Here is a 10,468-nt window from a genome sequence, read left to right as displayed (position 1 = left end):
AGAAGAGGGCTTAGGGAGACAAAGGAATCATTGTAGCGAAAAACCAAAAAAAAAAAAAAAAAAAAGAGCACTGACTACCAGACAACCCATGTTCAAACATTCCCAGCACCCACTGGTTAGTGTCAGTGTTATTAGTATTCTAACTATGGGAAATGAGAATATAAATTTTTTTTGGTTTTTGAGCCAGGGTTTCTCTGTGAAGCCCTAGCTGTTCTGGAACTAGCTCTGTAGACCAGGCTGGCCTCAAACTCTCAGAGATTAGCCTGCCTCTGCCTCCCAAGTGCTAGGATTAAAAATGTGCACCACCACCGCCCAGTGAGAATATAATTTTAATCTAGAATGTATTTAGATTTTCAATTTCTACAATGAGAAGAATCTCTATGGCTGAAACGCTCATCTATAGGTACTTATGTGTCTGACTTATATGACCTTAAGGTATTTGATAAATGTTTACTGCTTCATTTTATAAGCTTAAACAACTTTAAAAAACACTATTACAAAGAAGAAAACTTTAGGAAAAGGATGTGCCGTGGTGGCACACATCTTTAATCCCAGCACTGAGGAGGCAGGGGCAGATGGAACTCTGAGTTCGAGACCAGCCGGCTCTACAGAGTGAGTTCCAGGACAGCCAGGCCTATACAGGGGAAATCCTGTCTTAGAGTGGGTAGAATGACAAAGAAAACTGAAAAACAATTCTAGTGCTCAAAGACACCTTAAAAAAATCAGAGATCCCCAACTTCCTCATTTTACAGTTAAAAACAAAAACGAAACCCTTCAGGTCTAAATGCTTTTCCCTTGAAATTTAAAAACTCACTTTCCACCAAACTAACCTCTATTACCACACCTGGCCAGATGTCAGACAAACTGAAAGGCTCCAGCATGGGTGGCAGCACTCACCATTTACCCTGAGCCCGCGTTCGAGTTTGTACAGCTAAGTTACTTCCTTCTTCCACCTTCCTCTGTCATCTGGATTTCTCTGATAGGGCATGACTGTGTCACCAAGGCTGGCCGGGAACTCACTCTCCTTCACCCAGAAGCTGGGATTACAGATGTGCACCACCATGCCTGGTGATCTGACTCTGTCCTTTACCCCCAACAGAAGCTGAGCAAAACTCACGAGTAGTAGTAAGGCACTTTCAAAGACAGCATCTTTAATGGAAACAACACTTAGAGGTCCTCCACTGATCCTTCCCAGCTCTCTAGATTGCTCATTTTGTGTATTAAATTAAGGTTTGCAAAGAATGTAAAGACACTTGTTATTACTATGAGGGGAAAAAAGGCTTAATTTAACATTAGTAGCTGGTTGTGTTTTGTTTTTCTTTTTTTCAGCCAGAGTCTCACTGTGCAGCCCTGGCTGGCCTGGAACTCACTAAGTATACATCTCTGGTTGGCCTCATAGTGATCCACCTACCTGCCTCAGTCTTCTGAGGGCTGGGTTAACGGCAGTAGCTTTTTGTTTTGTTTCTTTTAAAGATATTCAGGCAAAAACTGTATAAACGACAATGCATTCAGAGCAGAGATTCAAAATCAAGGTACCATTTTAGTGTCAAACATTTTGATCCATGACAGCAAATATATTCACAAATCCAAAACAGTGAAGTACTGAAAACTACTTCCAGAAAATATTATTTTTTTTTTTTTTAAAAAAAGGGAAGTTCCTAACAATACCTAAACATTCTGCTTTTAAAACAGTGGTAGAGGATTAAAAAGAACTCTGAGGCCGGGCGTTGGTGGCGCACGCCTTTAATCCCAGCACTCGGGAGGCAGAGGCAGGCAGATCTCTGTGAGTTCGAGACCAGCCTGGTCTACAGAGCTAGTTCCAGGACAGGCTCCAAAGCCACAGAGAAACCCCGTCTCGAAAAACCAAAAAATAAAATAAAATTAAAAAAAGAACTCTGAGCCAGGTGGTGGGGGTGCAGGCCTCTGATCCCAGCACTCGGGAGGCAGAGGCAGGCGGATTTCTGTGAATTCGAGGCCAGCCTGGTCTACAAAGTGAGTTCCAGGATAGCCAATGCAGCACAAAGAAAGCCTGTCTCAAAGGGAGAAAAAAACTGGTTTATGAAGCTTGGGTGTGGTTTCTTATTTGTCAGCCTGTACACCCTCCACCCACAATCAAAACCACATGCACTCAAAGTGTAGTTGGATAGAACACTTAGAACCAGGGCAGCAAAATGGCATCAGGTAGAAGTGCTTACCACCAACCATGAAGATATGAGTTCAGTGCCTGGGACCCACATGGTCACTAGAGAGTCCACTCCCACAAGTTATCCTCTGACCTCCACACACTCACCACCCCGTGCACACATGAAATAAAGTTAAAAATGAGGTGAGACTTGTCTAAACTTTTCTGGAGAGTCTACAGTTTGTGTGTGTGTGTGTGCGCGCGCGCGCGCGTGTATGTGTATGTGTATGTAGGAAGTAAGAGACAAGTTTCACTTGGTAAACCAGGCTGGCCTTGAACTCACGGCAATTCTCCTGCTTCAGCTTCTCAAGTGCTAGGATTCTAAGCATGAGCTACACACCCAGCCATAAAGGCAGTTACATTTTCTATTTTAGTTTTGGTTTTTCCAGACAGGGTTTCTCTGTGTTAGTCTTGGCTGTCCTGGAACTCGTTCTGTAGACCAGAACTCATAGAGATCCACCTGCCTCTGCTCCTAAATTTTGGGATTAAAGCCACCTCTGGGCCCTCAGGTGTTACATTTTAACAACTAAAATATATAGCTCAGTGTTAGAAAAGCAGATACACCTGCAGGCAGAGGCAGACAATGCCTTTCACACAATGAATAATTAGTAGGTGAGTAAGCTAATCGTTTTTTAGTTGTCAACACAAATGCAGGAAGGGAGAGAACATTAACAGATTGGTGTATAAAGAACTGGGCAATGGGCTGGAGAGATGGCTCAGAGGTTAAGAGCATTGCCTACTCTTCCAAAGGTCCTGAGTTCAATTCCCAGCAACCACATGGTGGCTCACAACCATCTATAATGAGATCTGGTGCCTTCTTCTGGCATGCAGGCAGGCATGGAAGGAATGTTGTATACATAATAAATAAATATTAAAAAAAAAAAAGAACTGGGCAAGGTCAACAGTGACAGTAGTGGCCAGGCCTTTATTTTATTTATTTATTTATTATTATTTTTTTTTTTTTTTTGGATTTTCGAGACAGGGTTTCTCTGTAGTTTTTGGAGCCTGTCCTGGAACTAGCTCTGTAGACCAGGCTGGCCTCGAACTCACAGAGATCCGCCTGCCTCTGCCTCCCGAGTGCTGGGATTAAAGGCGTGCGCCACCACTGCCCGGCTTGTGGCCAGGCCTTTAATCTAAGCACTCGGGGAGGAGGCAGAGGCAGGCAGATCTCTGAGTTCAATGGCAGCTGGTCTACAGAGTGAGTTCGAGGACAGTCATTGCTAAACAGAAACCCTGTTTCAAAAAACAAACAAAACAACTAACAAATAAATAATAACTAAAATGTTCCACAGGAAGCTGAGTGTAATGGCGCACGCCTTTAGTCCCTGCACTTGGGAGGCTGAGGCAGGCAGATCTTTGAGTTTGAAGCCAGCCTACAGAGTGAGTTCCACAACAGCAAAGGTACATAGTGAGACTCTACCTCAAAAAATAAAAAATAAAGGGAATAGGCCAATAGGATATCACGTACACTCAAAGATGACAAATACATTAGGCCAACAAAAATCTATTTTCCACTCAGGATCTAATGCAATGGTAAGGACTACCTACACTAACCTTCCCCCTTTGAGCTCACGATGTAGACCAAGGGGGCCGTGAGCTCAGCCTGCCTCTACCTCCCCAGCGATTGTGGACACCACCACACCCTGTCCCTTTAACCTTTGTTCAAACAAACCCTTCTCTCTTCCTTCACTCATAAAAGGTGTAGCCTAATTCTAATAACCTTTAATCAAAAGATACGATTAATATTGCCCAATGGCACTTCATGGATTTACTGGGTCAACCAAGAGCTTCTTAAGAGGCAGGGTTTCCTTCCCCTCCTGCTTTCCATAGTTCTAGCTCCTGCCCTGACCCACAAGCTACAGCAGCACCTGTCCTATTTATTTCATTCTCCTTCAGCTCAGGAAAGAAGGGAACAGTAGACAAGAAAGTCTGAGGTTATTGTTTTTTAATTAACAAAGCATACACTCCTCTCATAAAATTCAGTATTAAGGACTGTGAACTCATGAGGTCAAATGAGAACCACTGTTTTATGAACTATAGAGTTATGCCTAGCTGGCTGATTACAATGGTCTGTCATCTCTACAAACACCATTTCACCAATAATTTATTTCTTTGTGACCAAATGAACTCACTCTGTAGACCAGGCTGGCCTCGAACTCACAGAGATCCGCCTGCCCCTGCCTCCCGAGAGCTGGAATTAAAGGCGTGAGCCACCACCGCCGGGTCAAAAAATCTTTCATTGAACAATTCAAGCAGGGGCCAAGACTATTCCCTAGAGTCACGAGTGGAACCTCTCCTGTTGTGGATAAGCAAACACAGGTGTATGTGTTTAATATCTCCCCCAAACTGTGCTGGGCACCTAGAACCTTCTAACGTTTGCCTGGGGAGCAGGGTGTGGGGGCGTACGCCTTTAATCTCAGCACTAGGGAAGCAGAGGCAGGTGGATCTCTGTGAATTCGAGGCCACCTCGGTCTACACCAGCAAATCCCAGGCCAGCCAGAGCTACACAGTGAGACCCTGTCTCAAAACATAAGCCGCTCCGTTTGTGGCCACTCGTGGGAGTGGGGAATGTGTGATGGAGAGCTGGCTGTGGCAGGGCGGTGTGGTGATCAGCAGGGTGGAGGACAGAGCTCTCCTGTAATGTTATGAGGAAGCTGGTATCTGATGTTTGGGGTGGGGCGGGGAGCTGTTCCTGCAGGCTGGTGGTTTTCTGTTTAGGGAAACCGCTCGTCCTGGCTAATTCACGGCCAAGGTGAGCTGAAGGAGGAAGCAGCGGGTCTACCTCACCCTGACCTTCCTATTCACGCCAAGAAACAAGACTGCCCCGTGTCTGTGGGTCCCCTGTCTGTGGGTCCCCTGCAGGGCGCCGCTGGCAGCCGTTTCGCGCTTTCTGACACACTTATCCTCTGACTCCTTAGCCACTTTTTCCTGTCCTCCAGCTCGGGTTCCTGTCCACAGTTCTTCAGGCCAATGCGGTTATCTTCAGGGGACGGGTACCCCAAAACTAACCGCAAACTAGGGGATCACCTTCGAGGTCCCACACCTACCAAGGGGGACTCTCGAACTTCGGACACCTTCGGGTCCTTGCACCCCAGGAGGAGGCCAAGGTGAAGAGTGGTGCTGACCGAGGTCCCAGAGGGAACGGGCTGGGGGCAGCCGGCACACAAAGCTGGCGACCAGGGAAGAAAGAGGGAGCGGCTGCCCGTCCCGGCTGCACGCCGAGTGGGGACCGGGAGTGGAAGGGAAGAGGACGGACCAGGGGGCTCGGGGAACCGCAGAGAGGACGCTGACAAGAGGCTGAGGAGGCCGGGAGGACGCGGGGAACCCGGCCCGCGGCGGGAGAGGGGAGCCCCTGAGTGCCTAGAAGCTGACGGACGGACGAGGCGGCGAGCCTGAGGACACCGCCGCCAGACACTCACCAGACCCGGGGGGAGGGGGGCGCGGGGCCCGCGGCCACGGCGCAGACGCGACGTGCGGGCGGCCCGAGAGCGACGGCGACGCGCCGGGGACTCCGAGGGAGCGCGGCCGCCTAGCCGCGACGATAGAGGACCACGGGAAGAACCCCAACTGCCCGAACAAACAGCAGCGCGAAGGGGCCGAGGCTCCCCGGTACCCCTCGGTCTGTGGCGAGGGGCCGCCGCGGCAGAGACTGCGCATGCGCCATCCGCCGGCGGCGTTCCCCGTGCAGCGGGACTGCGCGTGCGCACTGGCTCCCCGCCCACCTCTTCACCCCTCACCCGGCTGCGCCCAGCCCAGGAGGTTTAGGGAGGATGGAGGAGTGCTGTGTGGGGCGTGCTCCGAGGTGGCTTGGGCTGGGCTAGTTCGCCTTTGTTTTGTTTTTTGCTTTTTTTTTCCTTTTGAAATAATTATAGACTCACCAGAAGTTACAAAATGAAAATGCTGAAGTTCCGTAAAGGCCAGCACCCACCCAGCTTCCCTCAAATGTCTTACATAAGACACCATCTCAACACCCGGAAATTGACTTTGGCTCTTTATCAACCAAGCCAATGCAATCAACTAGCCTGCCTGGGATTTTAACAGTTGGCGTGAACTCGTGTGAGGGTGTCCGTAGTTCTCTGAAATTTAATCAGAGTTTTCTCCACCCTCCCTGACTTCCGATCATTGTAGCCATAGTCTGTTGGAGCCCTTGGCCCTACCTAATTTTCATGATTGCAAAGAATTAATGTGCTTGGCCTGGGATCAGGTGAGCTCTCACACGTTAGACCTCTCCGTTGTGCACGGATCTTCCCTTACAGGTGCGGCTAGTTCATGCCCTGAGAATTAAGCACACTGATCTTGACTGGAAAGTTCTAAACTCCTGGAAACAATTGTGAGTGACCCAAGGTCCTAGCCTCCCTGCCAAGGGGTCCTCTGGGAGCAAGAGAAGAATGTTCCTCCTGTTAGTCATTCCCTGAGCATTTGGTGGTAAGTGTTCCCATTCACCACCCTTTCCTAACTGGAGAGACCATAGGATTTGGTTTTCTTCAAGCGTGAAGTCCCAGACGTTTCCTTCATAGTATGAAAAAGGCTTGACTGTGTCATCTTCAAAGCCAAGTTTCCTTAGTCTAAAAACAAAAACAGGGCTGAAGAGAAGAGATGGATGGCTCAGGTTGCTCTTCCCAGAAAACCCAGGTTCGAGTCCCAGAACCCACATAGCAACTCACAATGGTCTGTGACTTCTGTACCTTCAGCCCTGGGAGATCCATGACCCTCTGTTCTGACGTCTAAGAGCACCAGGCACACACATGATACATAGACAAAGATGCAGGCAAGACATCACACATAAAACCTCTAAGCCAGGCGGTGGTGGCGCTCACCTTTAATCCTAGCACTCAGAAGGCAGAGGCAGATGGATCTCTGTGAGTTGGAGGCCAGCCTGGGCTACAACAGCTAGTTCCAGGACAGGCTCCAAAGCTAGAGAGAAACCCTGTCTTGAAAAAAACAAGATAAATAAATAATAAATAAAACTGCTGGCATGGCAGCTCACCCCTTCAATAATAGCATTTGGGAGGCAGAGGTTGGTGGATCTCTGATGTGGGATTTCTCTTTGTACCATTGATTAGTAAAGGAACTGCTTTGGACCTATAGCAAGGCAGAACTTAGGTAGGCAGGGAAAGCTAGGCTGAATGCTGGGAGAAAGTAGAGAGAGGAGAAGCCATGGAGCCGTCGCCAGAGTCAGACATGCTGAAACTTTGCCAGTAAACCACTGCCACGTGGCAATACACAGATTACTGGAGATGGTTAAATTAATATGTAAGAGTTAGCCAATAAAAAAACTAGGGCTGGGCTGGAGAGATGGCTCAGAGGTTAAGAGCATTGCCTGCTCTTCCAAAGGTCCTGAGTTCAATTCCCGGCAACCACATGGTGGCTCACAACTATCTGTAATGACGTCTGGTGCCCTCTTCTGGCCTGCAGACATACACACAGACAGAATATTGTATACATAATAAATAAATATTAAAAAAAAAACTAGGGCTAATGGGCCAAGCAGTGATTTAATTAATACAGTTTCTGTGTGATTATTTCGGGGCTGAGCAGCAGGGAACCAACAAATGGCCTCCTCCAACAGATCTTTATAAATTTGAGGCAAGCCTAGGCTACATAGTAAGACCTTGTCTCAAAATAATACTAGGCCAGCCTAATCTACAGAGCAAGTTAGGATTAGCCAAGACCACACATAGAAGCCCTATTTGGGTTTTTTGGTTTTGGTTTGGTTTGGTTTTTGTTTGGTTTGGTGTGGTTTTTGTTTTGTTTTGTTTTGTTTTGTTTTGTTTGTTTGTTTGTTTGAGACAAGGTTTCTCTGTATCTTTGGTGCCTATCCTGGAACTAGCTCTTGTAGACCAGGCTGGTCTCGAACTCACAGAGATCCACCTGCCTCTGCCTCCCAAGTGCTGGGATTAAAGGCATGTGCCACCACTGCCTGGAGAAAACCTGTTTTGAAAAACCAAAATAATAATTGTTGTAATCTCCTGGCCTGGTCTGTTACCTGGGTGCCCTGTCCTTCAAGAGACAAGCCCCCGCCCACTCCCAACCTCCCCCCACCTTCTGGCAAGATATCCTGCCTCCTCTCCAGATCTCTTTCTCTCTCTGCCCTTCTTTTAGAGAGGCAGCCTCTGCCTCTCTCTCTCTTCTCCCCACTTTCTCCCCTTCTCTTCCCTCTTCCCATACCCCTCCATAACCCACTAAATAAACTCTATACCCAAGCTCTCTCTGCATGGTGTATCTGTTGTGTGTCTCCTGCCGAGGTCTCAGGCCACCTGCCAGGGGACCCGCCAAGGCCTTGGGTGACCAGCTGCTGCCCATCGTGGGACCAGCCTTAGGTCATCAGTGTTATGAATGATAACATTGATGCCATGACTCGGATGTCTATCCCTTACAGCTGAGGACTATTCAGGATCCTCTAAACCTCTAACTCTTCTTCTATACGTTTGCTTTCACAACTTAAAATCACTGGAATTCTACACCCAACATCAAATGATAGGTTCCTTCCACACATTTTGGCCATGCCTCCATGAGTGTGCAGTCGCTTGGCAGTGGTTCCTGGTGTAAAAAAGGCCCAGTACTGGTCAACCACTTGTCCATCAGGCTTAAAGTCCCTCACTTGGGCCCCCGACTTCACGTGAACCACTGCCAAGGGGTTCAGTTTGTGCCCACCCGTTCTCATGGCTCCTGGACTTTGTGAGTGACGACCCAAAGCCAGCTTGTGCCACGGTCTATGCTGAACTTCCGGGACACTGAAGTTCGGTCTCCCCTGGATCTTCTTGCCTTACTCATGGAGACTGTGCCAACCCCCTCCTCGGATATCAAGCTACATAGCTGTCTATCATCAGCTTACATTCTTCCAGTGATAGTTGGAAATGCAAACTACTTTTTCTGTGTTTTTCTATTTGCTTTTCATTCCAGGTGATTATGTGAATATGATTATTCACATACATGCTGAACTGTATTGCTGCTGCAGGCCCCACTCCGTCTCGTGGGTTCGGCTCTGGCTCCAGGCTTGGCAGCGTAAAGGTCACCCACCACAGCGGCAGAATCTGTCTTTCTTCCAGTCACGGAACCCTGTTTCTGCCACTGCTTTACTGTGGGGGAAACCCTGAACCTGGACCTTCTGCACCTGGACCTTCTGCCAGTCTACTTCCCAACTTTTCCATCAGTCCGCTGGGACCGTTGTTAAGATCACCTCTGACACTTCCCACAAGCAAGGTTTTGGGCTCTGCCTTAGCACTGCACTCGCTGAGCAGTGCATTCATTTTTTGGGCTCAGGGCCTCTCGGATCTGTGAATCCTTTTTGGGATACTGTTCCCTTTCGGCCGAGTGCTTCTCAGGCGCCTGCCCCCTTGTCTTGTGGGCAAATGGATAATGGCTGGAGCCAGTCATTTATTTTTCTGCCTTGCCTGTGGGAAACAGGCTGACATTTCTAACTTCTACGGTAAAAAGTAAAGAGTTACCCTACGCGGACAACCATGGCTGCTGCCATTTTCTTTGAGATTAACAAAGAGTGCAGGCAGCAGGTTCTCCACATGAGGTCCCGCCCCTAGCTGGACAGTACAAGCAGCCTGCTAACAGGCAGTGGCTCGGCTGCCCCCAGCGACCTGACCTGTCACCAGCTGCCTTTAATCCATCCCCAAGGCGCTCCTTAGACGCAGAGCCCACCTGCAGTGCCTCTCCTCCCTCTACAACCACTCTACCTTCCCGAGTGAAAAAAAAAAAGCCGGCTTTCTCTTACTCATTTTCCATTTAACTTCACGCAGAACTTAAATTCAAGTGTGTGCAAATGTACATGTTCTTACTGTTAAATGTTTTAGATAGTCCGTTCTTCGTGTCTCATTCCAGACTAAAAAAGAAATGAGTCTCATATTTTAAATTGGTATGTATTTTTAACTCTCTTATGAAAATACTGCATATGCGATCCAACCCTCCTTTAAATATGCTAAGCTGTTCTCCACTATTGTCAGTTCTACCGTTAAGCTTCTATTGCAAACAGCAGCTTTTTCTTCTTTGTCTTTCACAAGTATAAATCTCACCTCTTACGTTAAAAACCAGTACAGTCAAGCTTGGACCCAGTTCTCCAGGCAGATTCTGTGCTGTAGTTATAACTCATCTGTGCCTGATAAACAGCCCTCAACTGCTCAGAGATCTGGGGAATATGGCATTTAAATGTTTAACTATTAAAAGCCTTTTCATAACAGAGAAACAGGTTAGCTTCTAGCAGCAGCACTCTATTTCTTCCAAAGAAGACAGAAGACATGTGGGCACAGAACAATATCCATTCGCGATTCGCTTCAT

The 10,468-nt window shown here is 47.9% G+C and overlaps 1 protein-coding gene across 2 annotated transcripts in view; it reads right to left on the bottom strand.

Annotated features, from left to right (window-relative positions):
- Stk38 (serine/threonine kinase 38) overlaps window positions 1-5,845 on the bottom strand; it is a 35,550-nt gene extending 29,705 nt beyond the window's left edge. For both annotated transcript variants that reach the window (XM_005360338.3, XM_026785737.1), the window contains exon 1: window positions 5,602-5,845. In XM_005360338.3, the coding sequence (XP_005360395.2) occupies window positions 5,602-5,839 (238 nt within the window). In that variant the 5' untranslated portion in view covers window positions 5,840-5,845. The remainder of the gene's footprint in view (window positions 1-5,601) is intronic.
- Between the last annotated feature and the right edge of the window lie 4,623 nt (window positions 5,846-10,468).

This window comes from Microtus ochrogaster, linkage group LG2 (assembly GCF_000317375.1).
Source record: "Microtus ochrogaster isolate Prairie Vole_2 linkage group LG2, MicOch1.0, whole genome shotgun sequence".
Lineage (NCBI taxonomy): Eukaryota > Metazoa > Chordata > Mammalia > Rodentia > Cricetidae > Microtus > Microtus ochrogaster.
Note: the sequence above shows the minus strand (reverse complement) of the source record. Positions and strands in the feature narration are given on the sequence as shown.